At 40.7% G+C, this 22,372-nt stretch overlaps 1 protein-coding gene across 4 annotated transcripts in view; it reads right to left on the reverse strand.

Annotated features, from left to right (window-relative positions):
• LOC142343896 (uncharacterized) overlaps nucleotides 1-20,635 on the reverse strand; it is a 57,480-nt gene extending 36,845 nt beyond the window's left edge. The window contains exons 1-3 of one of the 4 annotated variants that reach the window (XM_075395278.1): nucleotides 19,486-19,604; nucleotides 17,328-17,448; nucleotides 16,622-16,884 (exon numbers count right to left, since the gene is read on the reverse strand). In XM_075395278.1, coding sequence (XP_075251393.1) covers nucleotides 16,622-16,884; nucleotides 17,328-17,392 — 328 coding nt within the window. In that variant the 5' untranslated portion in view covers nucleotides 17,393-17,448; nucleotides 19,486-19,604. Of the gene's footprint in view, nucleotides 1-16,621; nucleotides 16,885-17,327; nucleotides 17,449-17,847; nucleotides 17,937-19,485; nucleotides 19,605-20,339 lie in introns of those variants that run through there. The other 3 variants (XM_075395275.1, XM_075395276.1, XM_075395274.1) reach the window with 3 other exon arrangements.
• Nucleotides 20,636-22,372: the final 1,737 nt, after the last annotated feature.

Consider the following 22,372-nt stretch of genomic DNA (forward strand, 5'->3'; position numbering starts at 1 on the left):
GTTCAAATCACTTGAGCGCCTAAGTAGTAGTTGGAAAATCAAAGTAGGTTCTAAAGCAGAAGGAATTAGCGTTCTAGGTGGTCTGAGAAAGAAGTACTTAACACGTTAACAGATTTTGCGCTCAAAAGACTGTCTATATACAGTTTAACAAAAAGTGTTTTGCAATAGAGTGAAGGACACATTCTAATCAATTGAACGCCTAAGTAGGAGTGGGAAAATGAAAATAGGTTCTAAAGCAGAAGAAATAATTGTTCTAGGTAGTCTGAGAAAGAAGTACTTAACATGTTGTCAGATTTTGCGCTCAAAAGACTCTATATGCAGTTTAACAAAAAGTGTTTTCCAATATAGGGAAGGACTTATTCAAATCAATTTAGGGCCTACGTAGGAAATATGAGTGAGAATCAGAGGTTTATTTCGGAAAAATTTTAGTCACATATAATCTCCCATGCATACCCCTGTCATTAATAGTTCTGCATGTGACTAAAATGAAGTAATCTGAATTTCTTACCTCATTTCCTCTTTTAAAAAGTAAACATCAGTCAGTTTTCACCATCATAGATCAAAAATGTCCTCAAATCCCGTCAAAGATCAAGCTGTCCTAACAGAAGGAGCGTGATGAGGCGCTGTTGGAATACGCGAGATCGCTGAGCTGGATTTTTATTATTGAAGGCGAATTTCAACCAATGGTTATAACATACAATAGCGTGATGTGGCCGGCCGCAATAACCGTTAAAGAGAAAGTCAATCTCGAAAAAAAGCCCTATAGAACAAAGATGACTCTGAACTACCAAGGAAAACAAATTTGTTGTTTGCTGATTGAAGTGATTGCTACTGTTCTCCTTGATTCTTTAAAACTTGATGTTGAAAAGCATGTTGATGCAATTAGCTCGTTAGGCCTTGACAATCAGCAGCCTTCCACTTCTCTCATGGCTACGGTTACTCAAGATGACGCCGCAACTTTCAAAGGCAACCATTACAGAGAACTGTAGGGCCAATTGAGGCCTCCTATTCGTTGAAGAGGTAGAATACCTCGCTACAAAAAAATTCTCTGAAAATCTTGCATATTAAAATTGTTTGCATTTGATATATTGTTGACAATTTTGAAATATGTCTTGAAACTTTGTAAGTTTATTCATTTACTTTATTCTGATACAATGTTCCTGAGTTCCAAGGAGTCACTAAGTGACCTAACATTTTACTTATGCTGGTGTTTTTCTCCAATGCTTAGCAATGAAATTTTGTGTTAATCGAAGCTTTTCTTCTTGTGTTGAGACAGCTGTTGCCTAACTAAGCGCAATCAGTAAAGGCTAATTCACTCTCAGTGGTTGTTGCCATACTTCTTTGTTTCATCTAATTAGCTGGATCTGGTTTAGTTTCCCAGTAAAATTTTACTGTTTGCAACAAGGTTTGCAGAGATCGCGGAAAGCTCAAAAGAGGATGAGAATCTTGAAAAAATGTAGAGCATAATGAGTGAAAAGCTAATATTTTTTGTGAGAAGTTTTCGAAATTTTTTACTCTTTTAATGTCTTGTTGCGTGACCTCGGCTAAAAATCATCTTTAGTTGCTTTTTTGCCATAGATTGAAAATGAATAGACCATCGAGAAGCACGAAAGGTCAGTGTTCGCAAAATTATGAGGATTTTGATGACGAACTGATGAAGCGTGCAAGGTCGCTAAGTTGGCTCTTTGTAAATAAAGGTGACCTCCAACCAATAGCCATACCGTATAATAGCGTGATGTGGCCTACAGGAATGACTGTTCGGGAAAAGTTAAACTTGGAGAAAAAGCCTGCCAAAACGAAAATCACTCTACAATACGAAGGCAAACCAATCGAATGTTCGTTAACGGGTGTCGTCGCTAATACAGTCATTGATGGTGCAATAGCGTACGTACATAAAAGGATGTTAGATGCAGGAGGGGCACTGAGTGATGTCAGTCTACATGAAAATCAGACGCCGTCAAAGACTCTTTCGAATGTTTCAACAGTCGCTTCTGATGTCAAAGAACAAGGTACTTCTGTTAGCAAAAAGAGGCCGAGCGCTTCCCCGGCTAAAACTAAACCGAAAAAGGTTATTAAAGTGATCCCTTCAAAATTAGCAGAGAGTGCGTATGAACCTGTCTTGTCCTTCGAGCAAACAGATGTCAATGATGATTCAAATGATGTGAGTCAAATTTCTTTGAATCCCCAGATGGAGGATTTTTTGGACGAGCTTTTCAAACTGATTGAAACAAAAATGAGGCGCCTGATCGCTGTTCACGAAGAGCACGCCAGAAAAATCTCCTTGGAGAACAATCGATTTCGAAGCCGATTTGCTGAGTTGCTGCGAAAGCAGAAGGGAGATCATACTATCGAGGCCGTAGTGCCTCAGTCATCGGAACCTCTGATCTTCAACTCGCTTGATCTAATGAGCTTGAAGCCTGTTGGTGGACCGTCATCGTTTGGGCGCTTGCTAGCTGCAACTATTTTTGGCGCCGAAAGCTCGTGTGACCTGATAACTCAAAGGCTGGACATAAAAGTTACCAAAAACAACTGCCGAAAAGCGGCCGATCCTGAAAAAGAGTCTCTTTTCAAGGAATGTGTGGGTCGTTTTTTCCCTAACGAATCAAACAAGGTAGTGCGAGAAGCAATCAGGGGCGCCAATCAATACGGCACAGACATGAAGACCAAGTATTCGCACTCAGGTGACAAAAATAGCGATCCAAATGATCTGTAGGGCCAACTGCGGCCTTGTATATCGAGTAAGTCGCTAACTTAGGCGACAGAAATATGCTTGCTATAAAACTTGTCGGCTGAGACCAAGTTAATTTTGTATCGCATTTTTATGCAATAGACGCCTTCACACTAAACTGATTATATAGTTATCAGCGATGTTAATTTCTCATTAGTGTGCCTACGATTATGCCTTTTCATTTCCTAAGTTATGTAACAAATGGACATAACTTTTTGATATGATCTAATGTAGTCATTTTTATTGATGATTATTATTTCTGTTTTGTCACCGGATCTGACACATTGCGCATCAGAGGTCTACTGTTAGGCTCTCAAAAGGTTCTTATAATTGCTTCTTTAGTATGTCTATATATCAAAACCCTTTGTATCAATTTGCTTGTGCCAGCACCGAGTGCTTGCATTGAAACGGCTGTAATTCAATTTAGATCTTCGTAGGTTTTTGAGAAATCCGATTACATTCGTTTATTCCTTGATTTGATAATAATTAGTTTTGCGTTGAACGACCAATTTGAGTTTGACCTTTGGTTTCAACAGTTACTGCGTTAACTCTTCTCTGAACTATTAATCGCAATAATCTGATTGTTATAGATACCGGTGAAATTTAGTTCTAATAAACTTGCTTGCTGTTACGCTGTTCTATTTCCCAATTTGATCAAATTATGGGCCTAATTGTCGACAGGATGTTATTTTTGTCACTCAATTTGACATGATTCTGCTGATTAAAATTCTACAATTAGGTTCTCAAATAGCTTCTGTGAAGTGCTGCTTTGTTTACCTATATATCTAATCTGTTTATATCAATTTGCCTCTGCCAGCACCGAGTGCCTTTAAAGAAGTTGCTGTAATGCGGGTTATTGATTTGTACGCTTCTTGGGAACTTTAACGTTATATGCTCAGTCAATTTATATACAAAAAATTTTGCGTTGATCAGACACTTTGTGTTTCATTCATCTTCAAATTCAAAAAATACTTTGTTTGTTTTCTCTTCTTTCCCCATTCATTTTAAATTGTGTACCAGACTATGGGCGACTTCTAAAATTTGTTCAGCTAGGAGTCTGAAGGGAAAGATTAATTGAGGGTGTGCCTTGTAAAAAAAACAGTTTTGCAGTTCGCCTGAAAAATTATTCTGTTTGATGTCGTTTTCTAGCGTATTTCAGTTTTTACCGTTTTTTAAGAGACTATCATGCCGCGTATCAGCAATAAACAACTGCTGTACAGTTCCGACTCAGAGAGTGAAAATGAGCCTATGCCCTCTGTCATTGAAGGAAACAAGGAGCTTCCTCCAGATAAAGATAACGAATCCAACATAGGGCTCGACATTACGCTTCCGCAGTCCAAAAATCTCGTCTCGGCAGTAACGGGTGAGATGACCTCTACACCAAAGCAATGCTCAACAATTAACGCTCTCGGCATTCGACTGGATTCTCTCATTGACGCTCATAGATCTAGACTAAAACATTTACGGCAGGAGTTGAAAGCTGACAACCTCGAGTTCCTAACAATTGTAGAAAGTGAGTTGATGGGCGAAAACGTTACCTACAATAATGAAAATCTAAAGCCTGTTATCTACAAAGGACGTAATTTAATGGATCTTGTTGCTGGTTCTGATCCTTGTCGATTTGGTAGAGAACTGGCGAAAGCTCTGTTTGGGGAAAACGAGAACTGTTTGCTCCAGGATTACATGATCGGGCAGCAAAGATGTAAGATAAAGTCAAGACCGCGCATTGACTTTGCGTTAGAGAAAATGTTCAATACAGTTGTTAAACAAAAATACGCACGCGAACCGGAATATTGCTTGCGGGAAGCCAGAAGTGCCGCCAATCAATTGGGATTGGATTACAAAAAGAAGTGCGCGAAAGAGTCGAAAAAAGCTGACAAGTGAAACGTTCGCAAATGCGTTGAATTGCCAATTGTGGCAAGACTTCTGTAAACTAAATTTGTTTTGTTTTGCTAAACTGCTGCAACGTAATAAATGTGTTTGAAGCTAAGTTAACTCTTTCAATATTTCAGTAGTATCGCGTTTCCTTTAAAAACGTTGTTACCTTTACAAAAGAAACATCAGATTCGATTTGCGAATTCTTTCAATTGCTTTTTCCTAGGCCAACTGTCATCTTTTTGAGAAATCTGGTTTCAGTAAATCAGATGATCGGTCATCTATTCCAAAATGTTTATATGCGCGCCCTCCTATCAATTCTGCTGTGCGTCGCACTCTGTTATCCAAACGAAATTCTCCGGTAAGAGCAATCAGATCTATGCGATAATCACAATTGCCGATTTTCGGATGCAGACAGTTTCTAAATGTAAATTCCTTTCATAGTTGACATATTTTTCTGGAAAAGTGTGAAGTTAGTATCTATTTTTCTTTGTGCGATAACAGAGTGACCTTTCCGCAGCAGTGGTAATCGAACTCTGAATCAACATGAATGCAGTTTGTATCGTTTTTTCCTATAAGAAGTGCTGACAATCTTTTACGTTTTCCCTCTTCAATATTTCTTTTGGACATCTAAATTAACTCAGTTCAATGCGTGCTAGACCAATTAATTCTTTTGCTGTTTATTCTTAGTATTGTAATCCCTAAGAGTAAACCTTTTGGGGCCTTTGTGCATCCAACCACAATTTATCGGAAAGGTTCAATTGGGTGCTCGTTTTAATTTAATTTTTCTGTCTGTTGCTTGTGAAGGAAACAAAAGTTTCTTGTAAAATAAATTGTGATGAAACAAATGCTCGGAACTGTCAATTGTTCGATGGAAACTTGTCTTAAAAATGTTTTCCGTTGTGCAATTTTCCAAAAAAAATTGATCTGCTGTTTACCTAAATTTTCCTGAGTGTTGATTTGTATGTAATTTTTCCTCTCCATAAAGTGCTGACCGATATGCTTTTTTTGTTGAGCAGCGGTTTCTTGTTGAGCAACAGTGGAATTGCAAATTGAAATGACTTTTGCTATTGATATATTTGATTTCAATTCTATGCAGGCGGGCCTTTATTATTTGTAGAGTTGATGTCTATCCCGCCACTTTCAATTCAATTGTATACTCGGCGCTTTTATTGATGTTTCGCGGACTTTTAGAGGCCTTAAAGATTTTCTAGGACAAAATTTGTTGAGGAGCCTTCGATCATTTTCCTTTCAATGTGCTCATGTCATCCTAAAAAAGGGAATGAGTGTGGTAACGAATTTAAATGAAAAAAGACTATTTTTCAGACTTTCTTCAAACCGCCAGTCGTTAAGGTTTGATAATATTTTCAGATAAGTAAAATGCTTATTGTTGCCATAATAAACGTCAAGTATTATTCGGATCTTTAGCTTTATTACATATATTGAGGCTATTTTTATTTTCGTTCTCTTCAGTTATTTTTACTCCGTTATTTTTACTCCGTTTTTTACTCCTTTATTTTAAGTTATAACTTCAACTCGATTTAGACAAAAACGTAAATTGCTACGTAGGACCACTGTGGTTTTTTTTAAACCTGTTAATGAATTCGAATAAAAAGTTTTGAGAGCAGGACATGCAGGAGAAAGAAAGTCGATCAGTTATCCTTGCTCAATGCGATGCTCACGTCTCAAATGACTTGATAGCAAAAAAAACCGGCGCGTGAGGTCAATGGTAGCTGAAATTGACGATGAAGCCTTCAAAAAATTGCTAGATACCAAGATGTCATATAAAAAAACCTATGCCCTATTAAAATCCTGTTATCAAGAAGCATTGGGAGCAGGATTTCTTTTTGAACACGATGACTTTGGAGGATATGGACTGTTTTACGGCAAGGATGAAAATTTCATTTTCAGTAGGAATTGTGACCTGTTGTTGCCGAACCTTCATGCACTCCTTCAAAGTGTTAAAGGTGAAGAGCTTTACCTATTTGAGCCCATTTCAATATTTGCTGGAACCGAGATCTGTCGAAACAACAGAATTATGATCGGTCCGGTCAGATTCGCAAATCATTCCTGCAGACCCAATACTCAATACGTTGCTTCAACTTACAAAAACCAGAAGTGTGTCAAGTTGAAAATAACTAAAAATATACAGAAGAATGACGAACTGACTGTTTTTTACGGGGAAAACTTTTTTGGCGAAGGAAATTGGGACTGCCAATGCCCACATTCAGAAATGCATGCTGAACGCCCGTTGATTTTCAGTAACAAGCAGCTTCAATTAATATCAGCAAACTTAGAAAAGAGATTCGTTAGGCTATACAGCCGCAAAAAGCGGGATGAACCTGCTCCCAAGAAAATGAGGTCATATGAAATGCGTTTTTTTACGGAAAGTGAGTCGCAGTCGTCAATTGATCATGAAGACGGTTCGGCTGATTTGGAGAACAGTTCTATGTTGTTCACAGGTGAGGGCAACAACGATACTCCTGAAGTGGAGAATAATGATGAAGGCAATCAAATTGGTGCACCTGAAGACTTTTTGCCAGACATTTCTGATTCTTCAACTGTTCCACCTGACAGCCCTGATCTGCCCTGTTCTGTGGTTGGAGACAATTTCGAGACAGCCATAAACTCAATGTCGCAAAACATGGCACATCTGATCAAGAGACCAAAGATTGGCTATCTGTTATGAGATCAGCTTTTCCGGACGCTAAGTTACCAAGTTTCTCAAGTTTAAAACGTCGCTATCACGTCTTTAAATCTCAGCATCAGAATTTTGTTAAATCTTGTTCTGACGGTGAATATTGGGTGCTTGATTTTGTGAGTGAGCTTCATCAGATTGTTCAAAGCAACCTTGAGTTTATTGAGGAATACTCGCAACAACGAGATCCCAACAAAGATATCAAATTACAGCCCTGTTCGAACTTCGATAACAAAAACATAACAATATCGCTTGTTCTCAGATCTGATGGTGTCCGCTTTGTGAAGTCCAGTAGAGACCAGCTGTGGCCCGTTTGGTTAGCCATTGCTGATCTGCCTCCAGTTTTGAGATGCTCCTATAAAAACATTGTTCTGTTCGCTTTATGGCGTGGTGCAAAGAAACCAGATTGGGAGCCACTTTTCAATGACTTAGGTCAACTTTTGTCCCGTCGAATGACATTAGAGTACAAGCAAATGAGCTTGAATGTTACTTTTAAAATCATTCTTCTAATAGCTGATATCCCAGCAACAGCATCTATGCTAAACATGCACCACCATCTAGCTAAATACGGCTGCACACTATGTTTGATTGAAACGGACGTGTACCAGCGCTCACGATATTATCCACTGAAAAAATATCCCATGCGCACGCAACACATCTATTCGGAGCACCTTCAGAAGGTTCAAATGGAAAATCTGCAGCATTATATGGGTGTCAAGGGGGTCAGCCCGTTGTCTAAACTGGTCAAAAACTTACCGCTGACGGCTCCACCAGACGTAATGCATCAAGTATATCTGGGAGTAACTAAAGTTCTCCTCCAAGTTATCGTAAAGTAAACGCATCGAACTGACATGGAGTGTTTGAGACACACGGTTTCAAGTATTAAGTTACCGTTGGAGTTCAAAAGGTCGGTGAGGTCGCTCAATGATTTGGAGTACTTCAAGGCAAATGAGTTGAAAGTTTGGTTGTTATATATCGGTCCAGCACTTTTCAGCGAAACAATTAATGAAACGAGAGCCAATAGATTTTGTTTACTTAGTTACGCAATTCGACTATTAATGTTAGACACAAGTTTTTGCAATGAAGCAGAGAAACAGATTAATCGATTTCTGGAAGACACGAAACTGGAGTACACAGAAACCGTTTTTTCTGCTAATATGCATGCCCTGACTCATCTCACATGGCAAGTGCGTAACTTTGGGCCCCTTTGGACAACGTCCAGTATGATGTTCGAGTCTGCTAATTATCTTTTGAGCTCGAAGTTCTCTGGTACTGTCAATCATCTGCCTCTTTTAGTAGAGAGATATCACAGAAACAAAGCAGCTTGGCGTTCCCCAATTGTCAATGACCAATTGTCAGAGTTTTGTAAAAAAATGCGAGCCGTTAAAGTTTTCAAGCACATCAGCATCCCGAACACTGACGTTCCAGAGGACCTCAGAAAAAATGAACGCCAGTTTTATCGAATCTTGAAATGGAAAAATTTCGTTTTTGACATTTCAACTAACGGTAAAGATTCTTATGTGGCAGCTTTTTATAGAGGAGAAATCATCTGTGGAAAATTACGAATGTTTTATTCGGAAAAAGGCGAAGATTACGCATCTGTGGAACGTTTCAAAGTTGTTGAGTCTCGTTCATCCCCACTTGGTTCAACTCATCAAATATACTCTTTTCTTCTTGTTGAGGAAAGTTCCGAGTTGATCACTTTCAATCAAAAACTTATATCCAATAAACTTTTGTTCTTCAGAACATCAATTGCAAAGTTTCGTGTACCGCTGATTGAGGCGTTTGAACACGATTAATCTGATTATTGGTTTGATAGTTAGTTTTTTGGCTTCTAGTAAGAACGAGACTGGTCACTAAACTAAAACTTCTTCTATGATTTTTGTAAAAACCCAGGACCCAGGTCTTCCATTAATTCGTGTGTTTTCAATGGTTTTTGTTGATTAAAAACTCAAAAGTGTTAGATATGAGATACAAGTATTTAAAGTATGAAGATGCTAATATCATAACAATTGCTTGTGATCTTATGTGCCAATGAAGTAAATGTTTGCACAATTTTTATTGTTACGTTTGCCAATTAGAAAGAACAGAAATCATTTTAATTTTTTTGACTTCTGGTGTCTCCTTTTTGAATTTTTCGTTGAGATTTTGAGCAACTGCGCTAAAGATTTAATTAATTTCACTACATTGTGAAGTTGTTATGTTTAACTTCACAGCGGGTTGTTTTCTTGTCATGTGATTGAATATTCCTCAGAAAGTTTTTTTTTCGGCTTCCAGTAAGAACGAGACTGCTCACAAACTAAAACATCTTTTATGATCCTTGTATGAAACCCAGGAAAACCTATATGATCCTTGTACGAAATCAGGGAAATCATATATGATCCTTATATGAAATCGAGGAAATTGAAGTTTTCCCTAGCACGAAAATGAAAGCCTAGCTGATCTTGCTTAGCATTTGCTAGTAATACAAGGACTAACAACTACTTCCTCGTCGTATTGGAACCTTTATGATATCTTTGATTTCTTACAAGGATCATATAGGATTTCTTCAATTTCGTACAAGGATCATATACGGTTTCCCGGATTTCATTCAGGAATCATATATGATTTCCTAGGTTTCATCAAAGAATCATATATGACTTCCTAGGTTTCATCAAAGAATCATATATGATTTCCTTGGTTCCATGCAAGGATCATATATGGTTTCCTTGGTTCCATGCAAGGATCATATATGATTTCCTTGGTTCCATGCAAGGATCGTACTAGGAAATACGTTATGATTTGTATGACATCATATATGATCCTTGTATGGAACCAAGGAAGCGGCGACCCGGGTAGCCACGGGGGGGGGGGGGGGGGCGGGGGGGTGCACCGGGGGCTGATGGGGGCAGCACTGGGTGGGGGGGGCAAAAGCGCGGTGGGGGGGGGGGGTGGAGCCAATAGTGGGGGTGGGGGGGGGGTCAAAAAAGGAGGGGGGGTGTCAACCTCTAAGAACCGCCCCTCACACCATAAGTATAAGTATAAGTCTCCAAGACAGTTTGAGCTGAAACAGACCTGAAAGGCTCTAAGAGCACATAATGCCCGCTGGGCGCTACCTGTTTATCCCGTATTTGAGGACGAAAAGTCAAAAGCGTCAGACGAAAAATTGGTCAAGCGAAAAATCGCATAAAAAAAGACCGACAGGACTAATATAAATGCTACAAACTTCGTTTGAGAGCAATTAAAAATAGCCTGCACTGATATCGTCCCTCACCAACAGGACCTATGATCACTCTCTGTGCAGACCTTCTTGTGCTTTTCCGAATCAGTATTTTTATTCTCAGAATAGCCCTGTTTCCACTCTAAGTGGACCGGACCAGCAGTTGCTGCTGCTTAGGACTGGGACTAAATACTGGGAAGGAATGAAAATCCGAATTTTTCCCGTCTGTGCACTCCCTCTTTCCCCCTCAGCTTAGAGCTTAATGGGTGCAATTTATATGCACTCACCAGACGCCATTTTTGTCTGTTTCAGCCCCCCATCCCAATGTTTTTTATGCCCCCCCAGTGTAATTTCTGTGTTATTGTTGGGTTATGGACTTTCGCAAGCGGAATAAAAAGCGTTTTTAACTAAGTAAAAGAATTAATTTCTCAAAAATGAGAGAATAACAAAATGATATTTTACAGTAGAATTTAGAGATTTACAGGAGAGATCTGATTATTAGATCAAGATGGTGATTTGAATTTGGGGATGAAAAAGGACTCAAAAATCAGCTGTATATATACCCATTATCAGTGTGAAAAAGTCAAGATACAAAACTAATCTTAGCACCGTGATTTATAGTGGGGGTCGCAAAGGTTACCCAATATGGTTTGCTTCTGCAAATCAGTCGCAAAGGGAACCATAAATGGAATGCATTTGCACTTTTCTGAGAATTCATTCACACTTCCGGAGATATCATCATCATTTAATACATGCTGGGAAGATTTTACATCACTTAATCTAACTCTAATAATAGTTATCTAGATTCACCAATTTGAACCGAATATTGATTCTCAGCACCATTTCTTGACGATTCATTTATATAATTTCTTTGATCAAAATCAAATTGCTTGTCTTTCTAATCTGGTAAGTCAAACTTTCTTTCTAATTCTCACTAAGTTTAAGACTATAGTTTGATCGAAATTCTAACACCCCCACTCAGACTTGAGCTGATTGCGTAGAGTCTGTTCCCATCAAAACTGCTCTGAATGTTTCCACTTTCGAAACGGGTAAGGACTTTGTGAAGATGTCCGCTGCCATTTTGTCTGTAGGGACGTAATGAATTGAAATAGTCCCATCCTCCGTCTTGTCCCGGATGAAGTGAAACTTTGTTTCGATGTGCTTGCTCCTTTTGTGCATGACTGGGTTTTGGCAGAGTCTGATACAACTTTGGTTGTCTTCTCCAATTGCTATTGGACGTTTCTGTTGGATGCCAAAATCCTCTAGAAGTTGTTTCAGGTAAAGTGCTTTCTGAACTGCTGCTGCCATGCCCTGATATTCTGCTTCTGATGAAGAAAGAGCAACTGTGGCCTGCTTCTTGACACCCCAGCTGAGTGCTGCGCCACGTCCGTTGAGCTTGAAGTAATAGCCCGTTGTTGATTTTCTGTCGTTCACGTCTCCAGACCAGTCTGCATCACTTTCCCCCACTAAATCATAACTAGCCTCTTTTGTGTAAGTAAGTTTTAAACCTTTTGAACCTTGAAGATATCGCAGAAGTCGTTTTCCGCACATCCAGTGTTGATTGGTAGGTGCATTCATGTGTCTGGACAGAATGTTGACTGTGAACATGATGTCTGGCCTCGTCTGTTTGGACAGATACAGAAGTGATCCAACCAAGCTTCTGTAGATCCTCTGGTCCACTTCTTCGTCTCCGTTCTGTGCTGTCTGAAGTTTCAAATTCAAATCAGCTGGAGTTCTTGAGGGTTTGCATGGATCCATTTGAAACCGCTCAAGCATTGTTTCTATGTAGCGTTCTTGGTCGACTGTGACTTTGCCCTCTTCTCGTCTGATTCTTAGACCCAGAAACCAGTGTAGTCTCCCTCTGTCTTCCATGTGAAAGGTTGCTTCTAGTGCCTTCTTGACATCAGAGACCACTGTCATACTTCTTGATGCTACTATGATGTCGTCAACCCAGACCAAGATGAAGGTGTGATCCTCTGCCTCTGATCTTGCAAACAAGCAGTGATCGTTCCTGCTTCTGGTGAACCCCTGTCTCAGTAGGAAGTTTGCCAGCTCTTTGTACCAGTTGTTAGCAGCCTGTTTCAAACCATAAATTGATTTATTTAGTCAACATACTAACTTCTCCCCATCTGATCCGCGTTTTACAAACTCCTGTGGCTGTTCCAGATACACTTCTTCCTCGATTGGTGAGTGCAGGAAAGCAGTCTTGACATCAAATTGGTGAATCACATGGCCCTGCTTCGCTGATAGTTGAAGTAGAATCCTGAATGTCTCTGGCTTGCAGGTAGGCGCAAAAGTCTCAAAGTAGTCCAGTCCTTCCACTTGTTTGAAGCCTTTCGCCACATAGCGCGCTTTGTATTTGTCCACTTGACCACTGGGTCCCAATTTCACTTTGTAAACCCATTTGACCGGTATGACGTCCCTGTCTGTGGGTGGTCTCACTAGGTTCCAAGTCTCGTTGTCTTGGAGTGCCTTAACCTCGTCCTTCATTGCCCGGTGCCACTGGTCCCAATCGTCACCTTGCTTGGCTTCATAGACTGTTTTGGGTTCCACATAGTCGCCCTCAGTCACAGCAAGATGGGTTCTGACTTCTCCAAAAAATTGCGGAACATTCCTTGCTCGTGTCCCTCGTCTGGGCTCTGCTCTGTCCGCGTGTTCCAGTGCATCTTCATTGAAGCCAACTGTCACTAACTGTGAGAAGTCTTCTGTGTCACTGTCTTCCAGTGAATCTGAGTCTCTGTGACTCCCTCTTGTTGCAGTAGATCCTTCATCTAGTGCTGTTTCTCCAACATCCGAGGCCTCTTGTCTCAGTGTTGTTTCTTGAGTATTCACGCTCCCTGCGTCATGCCACTCCTCCTTTATTGCAGTGGATGTGTCCTGTCGTTCTCTGTTGTCATCGTCTTGATGACCATCATCTGGGTGGCAGATTCCCAGTTCCGACCCATCATCTAGTGGGTCCGCCGTTTCTTTGTTGTCAGGGACTGAGCCCACTTCAGACTCCTTGATGATCACATCTCGAACTGCCATCACCTTGCGTGTGTTGGGTATGTACACCAGGTATCCGTTTTCTCCTTCAGTGTAACCCACAAACTTTCCTTCCAGTGCCTTGGGTTCAAGTTTGCTGACTTCTCTGTCCCTCTTCCTCATGAAGACTGTGCAACCAAAAATAGATAATTTACTAATTGGAAGCTTAGGTTTTATACCTCTCATCAGCTCTGCTGGGCATTTTTCTTCTCCTCGTCTCACAACCAAGTTTCTGATCCTTGCTGCGTGAAGAATTGCTGCTCCCCACATCATCTTTGGAAGTCCTGAGTCAATGAGCAAACATCTTGCCATCTCCAGCAGTGTCCTGTTGCACCTCTCAGCTAACCCATTCTGTTGTGGCGTCTCTGGTATGGTCTTCTCCTGTAGAATGCCTGCATCTAAGCAGTACGTCTCGAATTGCTCTGAGAGAAACTCCTTCGCATTGTCTTGCCTCAGCTTCTTGGGCGTCCCCACACTGAGAACAAATTTCTTCAGGCTGGCCAGTGCTTCACTCTTTGCCTTAAGCAAGTCCACAAACACAAACTTCGTGTATTGGTCTGCAAACACTATGCAGAACCGGAACCCTGACAGTGACTCTACTCTGAAAGGTCCCATCACGTCTGTGAACACCCTCTCCAGCTTCTCTTCTGCTTGGGTCTCTGCCACTCTTGGTACTGGAGTCTTTGTGATCTTGGCCAATGCACACACATTGCATACATCATCGAGTTCCCCCACTGTCTCTGGTGCATTCCTGACCATATCCGCTTGATTCAAATGACCCAATCGTCTGTGCCACTTCCTTGCACTGTCAAGTTTCACGCTGTTGGAACTCATCTTGAATTCTAGAACGCTGCAGGGTAAGTAAAACAAATTATTTTCTTGTGTTAGTTTTACCCGAGTTCCCTTCTGGAGTTTCAAGCAGCTGTTTCTTTTCTCGAAAGTGAAGCTATGTCCCCACTCCGTGCATCTTGAGACTGATGGGAGGTTTGAAGAATAGTCCGGCACACACAGAACATTTTTGAGTTCGCATTGGAATTCCCCTTTGTTTGAGGGTATGCTGATCCTCACACAGCCTCTGCCCACCACTCTGGAAGCCTCTCCGTTGGGATTTCTGACCACTGATTGAATGGGCACAAAGTCCAGGAACGCATCGATGTTCGTCACTATGTGATCTGTACAACCACTGTCCACTAGCATGCCTGCTGTCTTCCACTGGGTAAGAGCTGCCCAGCATTCCTCGTCTGGTGTAGCCAATGTTGGACCCATTGCCACTGACTCATGTTTGCCTCCATCTCTTTGTCTCTTGCATGCCCTGTCTAGGTGACCCTTCTCACCACACTTGCTGCATTGTGCTGTCTCCTTCCTCCTGCAGTCCTTGGCAAAGTGTCCAGGGATCCCACACACAAAGCAGTTTCCTTTCTTGGGTCCCTTCTTGAAGTCGCGCTTCACTGCCAGTGCCACTGAACCACTTTGTCCCTTGTGTCTCTGCACCGTGCTCTCATGAAAGTTCTGCAGCCTTTTCCTCAACTCTGTGAAGTTCGTTGCCGGGTTGAAGCTTTCCTGTATAACAAAACTTTCATACCTCATTGGCAGACCATTGAGGACCAAGGCGTTGAAGAGGGTCTCTGAGACTGCTTCCCCTGCTTCTTGTAGCCTTGTGAGCAACTCCTGTCCTCTGATGAAGAAGCTGTCCAAATCCTCAGAATCCTCGAGCTGCAGTCGAGCAAGCTGTGCCACTAAAGTCACCACTGTCGGCGTCTCCACACTCTGAAATCTCTCTTGCAAAAGCTTCCAAGCCTTTGCTCCATCTCCAATGCCCTCATCTCCCACACAGTCATGTCTCATCAGCATGAGGGTTGTTGCATCTAGAGTCAGTGCCAGATGGCACCACACATTGTTCCGTTTCTCCTTGATGTCTGCAACTTCCTTCTCATATGCATCCTTCAGCACCTTGTGGTTCTTCTTTTCATCATTGGTTGCCCCATTGGCCAGTGGCGCAGGCTCATTGGGTTGCTCCTCTGTCCCCAGTAGTGATTTGTAGAGTCCCTTCGTCTGCATCATCGCCACAAATCTTGTGCTCCAGATTGGAAAGTCCTGTGCCTTTCCTGTGTAGGTCAGCAGCTTCACTGTCTGTTGATCCATTGAAGTTTGAGCAGGCAAAAACAGTTGTGAAAAGAAAAGGTACTAAGCAGAAAAGGATTATGACTGTCAACAACAAATTAGTTTTGTTTTGGAGATTAATTTTATGACTTAGAAAATTGCTGGGCCCATAACCTGTTGGGTTATGGACTTTCGCAAGCGGAATAAAAAGCGTTTTTAACTAAGTAAAAGAATTAATTTCTCAAAAATGAGAGAATAACAAAATGATATTTTACAGTAGAATTTAGAGATTTACAGGAGAGATCTGATTATTAGATCAAGATGGTGATTTGAATTTGGGGATGAAAAAGGACTCAAAAATCAGCTGTATATATACCCATTATCAGTGTGAAAAAGTCAAGATACAAAACTAATCTTAGCACCGTGATTTATAGTGGGGGTCGCAAAGGTTACCCAATATGGTTTGCTTCTGCAAATCAGTCGCAAAGGGAACCATAAATGGAATGCATTTGCACTTTTCTGAGAATTCATTCACACTTCCGGAGATATCATCATCATTTAATACATGCTGGGAAGATTTTACATCACTTAATCTAACTCTAATAATAGTTATCTAGATTCACCAATTTGAACCGAATATTGATTCTCAGCACCATTTCTTGACGATTCATTTATATAATTTCTTTGATCAAAATCAAATTGCTTGTCTTTCTAATCTGGTAAGTCAAACTTTCTTTCTAATTCTCACTAAGTTTAAGACTATAGTTTGATCGAAATTCTAACAGTTATATAGCACGTTAGCGTGTAAAATAGCCTGGGGGACGTTAAAATATATATGCTCACTAAGCTTGAGGGGGGGGGGCAAAACAGAATAGAGGCTGTATTTTTGCTTAATCATCTACTATTATGGCACGTGCTCTCTAATGGGGGGGAGGGGGGGGGGGGGTGGTGGAGGGGGGAGGCACAAACTGAAAAGAGTAAAAAATCCAGTACTTACAAGTTCCATTAGTGCCTCGCTTATTGCTCCAGGCTGAAAGAATTTTGCTGCTGGGACTGTAGAGGTCAACACAGTTATTCAGCAGATGTCTCCTGTCAGAGTCCATGTGTTTCTCTTGGTAGTTGAGAGAGGGTGGAGTTGGACAGAAGTTGGCAAGGAGGAGCATGGCCAGGTGGATTAGGGTGGAAGCGGAGAAGGCAGTTCCACACATGCACAGCAACATTCCACCTCTGTCACACCACGCACTGAGGAATCCTGCTCTCCTAAAGTCACCAAACTAAGTATTCGGATCTATTCTATAAACCCCCCCCCCCACTTTAACTGGGCATATAACTCCCCAGTTGCACGTCTTTTCCGTTTATGCCCCCCCCCCCCAGTACGTTATGCCCCCCCCCCCCCCCGCCCGTTACAGAGCACGTGCCATTCCATTGTAAATCATTATGTAAAAATGAGGCACGTGCGTCTGGGGGGGGGGGGGGGGGTGCAAATAAAATGCGCCCACCACTAAGCTGGGGTGGAGGGCACAAACGGAAAAGATCCTATAACCAACCACATAGTAACGAGTAACGTGCCATATAAGAACACAAAACTTGTAATGGGGGGCATAAAAACACTGGGGGGGGGGGGGGCATTTTGGTTATATTTTTAAGAGCCAATTCAAAAACCCTGAACCTGGACACAAGGAAGGACAGTGACAGACACCTACCTTATTTGGTGCATCTCTCTAGCCATGCCTTTACTCTTCTTACCACATCCACAACACTTGCACATCCTTACAAGCTAACCCCCTGTCTCCTTCACAAGATAAGTTTCATATCAACACTTTGCTAACAATATAACAATTTGAAAATAGCAGCCGAATTGGGAATCATTTATTTGGGTTTTTGCCTTTAACCCCCCCCCCCCCCTTACTGTACATACACCAAAAGAAGATTTGTAATTTTGGGTTTTTCCCATTATCCACCCCCCATGAAATTATAGCCCCCCATTATGGTATTAATTGCCATAATGGGGGGAGGGTTATAATGGGAAGGACGCATAATTTTTGGGTCTTTCCCATTATAGCCCCCCCCCCCCATGAAATTGGGAAAGACCCTAATTTTTTTTGAAGACGGGGGATATAATGGAAGGACCCGCCAACTAACTTTAACGTTTATGAGCTGGGTTGGGAAAAAATACCTATGTTTGCCTGATATCACTCCAATGTTCCATATCTGTAATCTTTCCTAGGCTGCTATTTTCTTTTTTTTCAGGGGACAGATGTTTGCAGTAATTTCGAAACTCGCTCAGCGCGAGCAACCCTCTCAAGAAAAAGTCAAAAATGATTGACTGAAACTTTTGACTTGTATTCAGATTCTGAGAAATGACGTCATCTTCGAATGAAAAGCTCTTTGGCAAAACAGCGGCTAAGTTAAACTAGGCGGAAGGCGTAAGGACGAACGCAAAAAGCAAAAGGCTAGATATGATTATAAAAACTATAGTTTTTTTGCTACAGAGAACATGCTCTGCATAGAAAATGGTCAAAAAGTCCCCCCCCCCTTATGTTAAAAATTTCAAAACTTTTCCGTTTGTGCCCCCCGTCCTCCCCAGTACGCTATGCTTCCCCCAGTTAGACAGCACGTGTCATTACACACTGTCACAAATCTGGCACGTGGGTCGAATAAAATGCACCCATTAAGTTGGAGGAACACAAACGGAAAAGATCCAAAATTTCGTTCACAAAATGTGTTGTATCACGCGCTACTATGAAATAAAGGATCTTTTCAGTTTGTGCCCTCTCCCCAGTACGTGAATCGTCCCCTCCATTTACAGAGCACGTCCCATCACTTAGTAAAACATTATGTAAAAATATCGCACGTGCGTCTGGGGGATGCAAATAATATGCGCCCACTTAGCTGGGGGGGGGGGGGGGCACAAACAGAAAAGATCCGGCGTAAACTTTTATCAAGACCTACTGGCCGAAATTTCAAATTGTCGTATCTTTCGTGGTGAGAACTGTGATGAAAGGGGGTACAAGACCTGATAAGACACTTACTAAAGGCCAATATCGCGTACAATTTTATTAGGCTTTACACGATAAAAAACATTTTGAGCCAAAAAATTTCACTCAGAATTTCAATACCAAAATTGAATCGAATCGATGAATAGTTTAACTTAACCTCCAAAACCAGACAACTCAAAGAGTCGTTGTTTGACCTACTTTTGGAAAAATCAAAGAGTAAAAAAATAAAAAAAACTAATTACTTTTTCCAGGGAACGATTTCATCGGTCACTAATTTATAGAGTTAGTGAGTTCAGTAGAAAGACGGAAATTGGTGGGCAAAGGGCGTTGGTTGTTAGGTAAGGACAAGTACTTAGTTGTGATGAAAATTGATAGGTAGGTGAGTAGGAGTGGGTATATGCTATTTTAGATACTGCAGAAGGACTGCTATGGAAAGAACTGTTCGCAAAATAAATGTTTAACCTTCAACTTTAGCAGCAGCTCCTTTTTTATGTATTAATAGCTGAGCCACTGTTAAAGTCTTTTTCTGAAAGCAGGGTTTGCCGTTTAAAAGCTGAAGTCCTTGTTCAAATTAAAAGTTATGAACAAACTTGCTTCCCCTTGTCCCAGCACTAAGTCCATCGGGCCACTAAGATTTTGTTCTTATTTACATAGATGGCCGGGGTTGGGGTTGGGGATTGGTCAGTTAGGGGGCGGTAGTTTCTAGGTATGATGTAGGTGGGTAGTTATATTGAGGGGGGTGAAATAGGTGAGTAGGGGTTGGGTATAGAGTAAATTAGATACTAATGAGGGACTGTTTTGTGAAGAAAAATTCTCGAAACAAACTTCCAACACTGATTATTAGCAGCTGTCATATGCTTACACATATTATTATATATTATCCACAATAAAGAAGTAAAAGCAGACAAAAATAGAACAACGCAATAATGACGAAAACAATTTCTATTGGCCGAGAGAGAAACTGGGAACTGATTAACTTTTATACTTTAGTTGGATATAGATATACTACTACAGAAGAAGACAGGCACGCTTAGAGAATTAGAGAAGGACACTACTCGATATTGCCTTCAACTTAATTCCACATATTCTTTATGATTAACACGGACAAATTTATTTGATTACTTAGTCTCTCTTTGTAACCGATAAATACTGTAAAGGGAATCATCCCTTATAATCTTTTGAATGAATTGTATTGTCTCATCTTAACATCTCTTTAATTATAGTCTGAAGAATTAAAAGAAGCACGATCGCCGGCCCATGCATCCAATTAAGCGTTTTTGAATCATTTTCATTGCGTCTTCATGTAATTTGTCTTGACAGCAACTTTTTTCACTCGACTCAATTCTATTTTTTGAGAGACTGACTATGCTAGAACTTGTTTGCAACGCATTAAGTCTCACGTGGGGTTTAGTTAGGGTTATATAGTCAGTCCCATAAAGTTGCAACGCTATCGGACGTTTCAAAGGTCAAAGGTCAAATTTAACACTTGCAGAGATCAGTACTTGGTTGTTCATTTGCAGGTCGGGGGTCTTTCGAACGTTCGCTTGCGTTGCAACTTTATGGGACTTACTATATATCCTCTCAGGGACTAATTAGGTCAAAACATAAAGTTGACTTGAGATTCGTGCGTGTCCTGTTACTTATATAACTCAACGTCAACAGCGAGTAAAACTCCTCCATGTCTCTAACGGCCCTGTACAGCAACTGAGGTCATACCTGATCTTGTTCATGTCTCTTGCCATTCCCTTTCTCCTATTCTTTCCACACCCACAACAGTCGCACATAACTTATCTTTCCTTCTTCCTCGTAGGGTAAAATTATAGTTGACCACTTTATTAGCTGTTTACTTCTTGTGACACTTAACTTCAAAACTTTATTTTTTTTACAGTCTACTTCAATGTTTTTTTTTTGGTTTTTATCACCGCGAATGAAACAGAAGCACAATGTAGCCAGGAAAGTTAGAGCTGGAACATATAGTCAGAAATGGTTTTTTACGCTTTCAGAATACAACTGCTTTTTGATTAGAAGTGAGGCAATTTTTCAGAAGTCGGATATTCAGTTGTATAATAATGAACTTCTGTTGCGATAATAGCAGATAAATAAACTGCCAGTGTAATAATTTTTAATGCCCAATCGACACTGGAAAAACACTTCAGCATTAGACTACGAGTTTATCACACTCTTTTATTGCCACCGTTACTAAGTAAACAGCGGCGAAAAAAGAGTGGTGTTAAAATCGTAGTCTAATGATGGAAACAGTTTGATAAACATATAGTCTAAAAAAAAACAAAAATGATCGCCCTCGAAGTTATCATAACACCTCGGCTTCGCCTCGGAGTTTGATATCTTCTCGGTGGTGATATTCTTTAGACCACTGATTTTTGACATTTAGGGTTATTAGAAGCATTAAAACGAGGCCAAAGGACGAGTGTCAAAAACGGGTCTTTCCCATTATAGCCCCCCGCTCTTAGTGGTCAGTTAAGTCTAAAAAAACAAACATGATCGCCCTCGAAGTTATCATAACACCTCGGCTTCGCCTCGGAGTTCGATAACTTCTCGGTGGTAATATTCTTTAGACCACTGATTTTTGACATCTAGGGTTATTAGAAGCATTAAAACGAGGCAAAAGGACGAGTGTCAAAAACGGGTCTTTCCCATAGCCCCCCGCTCTTAGTGGTCAGTTAATCTATAGCCCCCAATCATGGTAAATATACCATAATGGGGGCTATAATTTCATGGGGGCTATAATAGGTGTTATCAAAACATCTTAATTTGGGTGGGGGTTATCGTTCGAAAGTGCTATTAAAAAATGTTGTTTGTTATTTGATTTAGATTAAATAAATTAGTTTCCTTTGATTGCGAGTGTTTTGCATGATTGTATTTTGTGTTTTTTTTGAGGCTCTTGTCGAAAGTCACTTCCGTTCGTTTTCGACAAAAAGAAGTCATGTCTGTGACATCCTCGGCCCCAACTGTAGGATCACGAACTGTTGCTGTACTGTATAATATCGGTGTAAAATCAGCAAGATAAGACAAGATAAGATAATCGATCGCAAATATAATAATTGGAAAAGGAAGTTTGGGAGGAACCAAAAGTTATGGGCGACTGAAAGGGGGACAAACTAAATTGAGCAAAAGAATATCCCGAAAAAAGTTTGACACGCAAAAGGACTGCAAATATGGTAACAATGCTTGACTAATGATTGCAAAAATTAGACATTTGATGTGAAACTTTGCAATAATGTAACTTGTTGCATCATTTTTGGAGACGACTTGACTTACAATTCTATACCTTTTCCTGTTGAAAACTAAAGTATACATCTGCTCGTGAGAACGAGAACACAAAATAATTCATTTGTTTATTAAGACTTTGCTTAGCTTGATGACTGGTCTTACTTTCTCACCATGTGGAGTTCTCAGTTTCACGGAGCGTACTACACCATCTGAACCGGGGTAAATTTCTATAACTTTTGCAAGAGGCCAGAGACCTCGTGGCGTGAAGTCTTCAAGTAGCCAAACCAAATCATTTACCTTGAGGTTTTCAGAAGTTTTGTTCCACTTCGACCTTGTCTGTTGATTAGGGATGTATTCGCGAAGAAATCTATTCCAAAAGTGCGAGGCTAGTTCTTGAGCAGATTTCCATGACCTGGACACGGTGACTTTTTGCGATTCGAAGAGACCAGGAGGGTAGTTAAGTGACGCTCTTCCGAGTAAAAAGTGGTTAGGCGTGAGAGGCAGAGGATCGTTAATTT

Source organism: Convolutriloba macropyga, chromosome 8 (genome assembly GCF_964194025.1).
Source record: "Convolutriloba macropyga chromosome 8, txConMacr16.3, whole genome shotgun sequence".
NCBI lineage: Eukaryota > Metazoa > Xenacoelomorpha > Acoela > Convolutidae > Convolutriloba > Convolutriloba macropyga.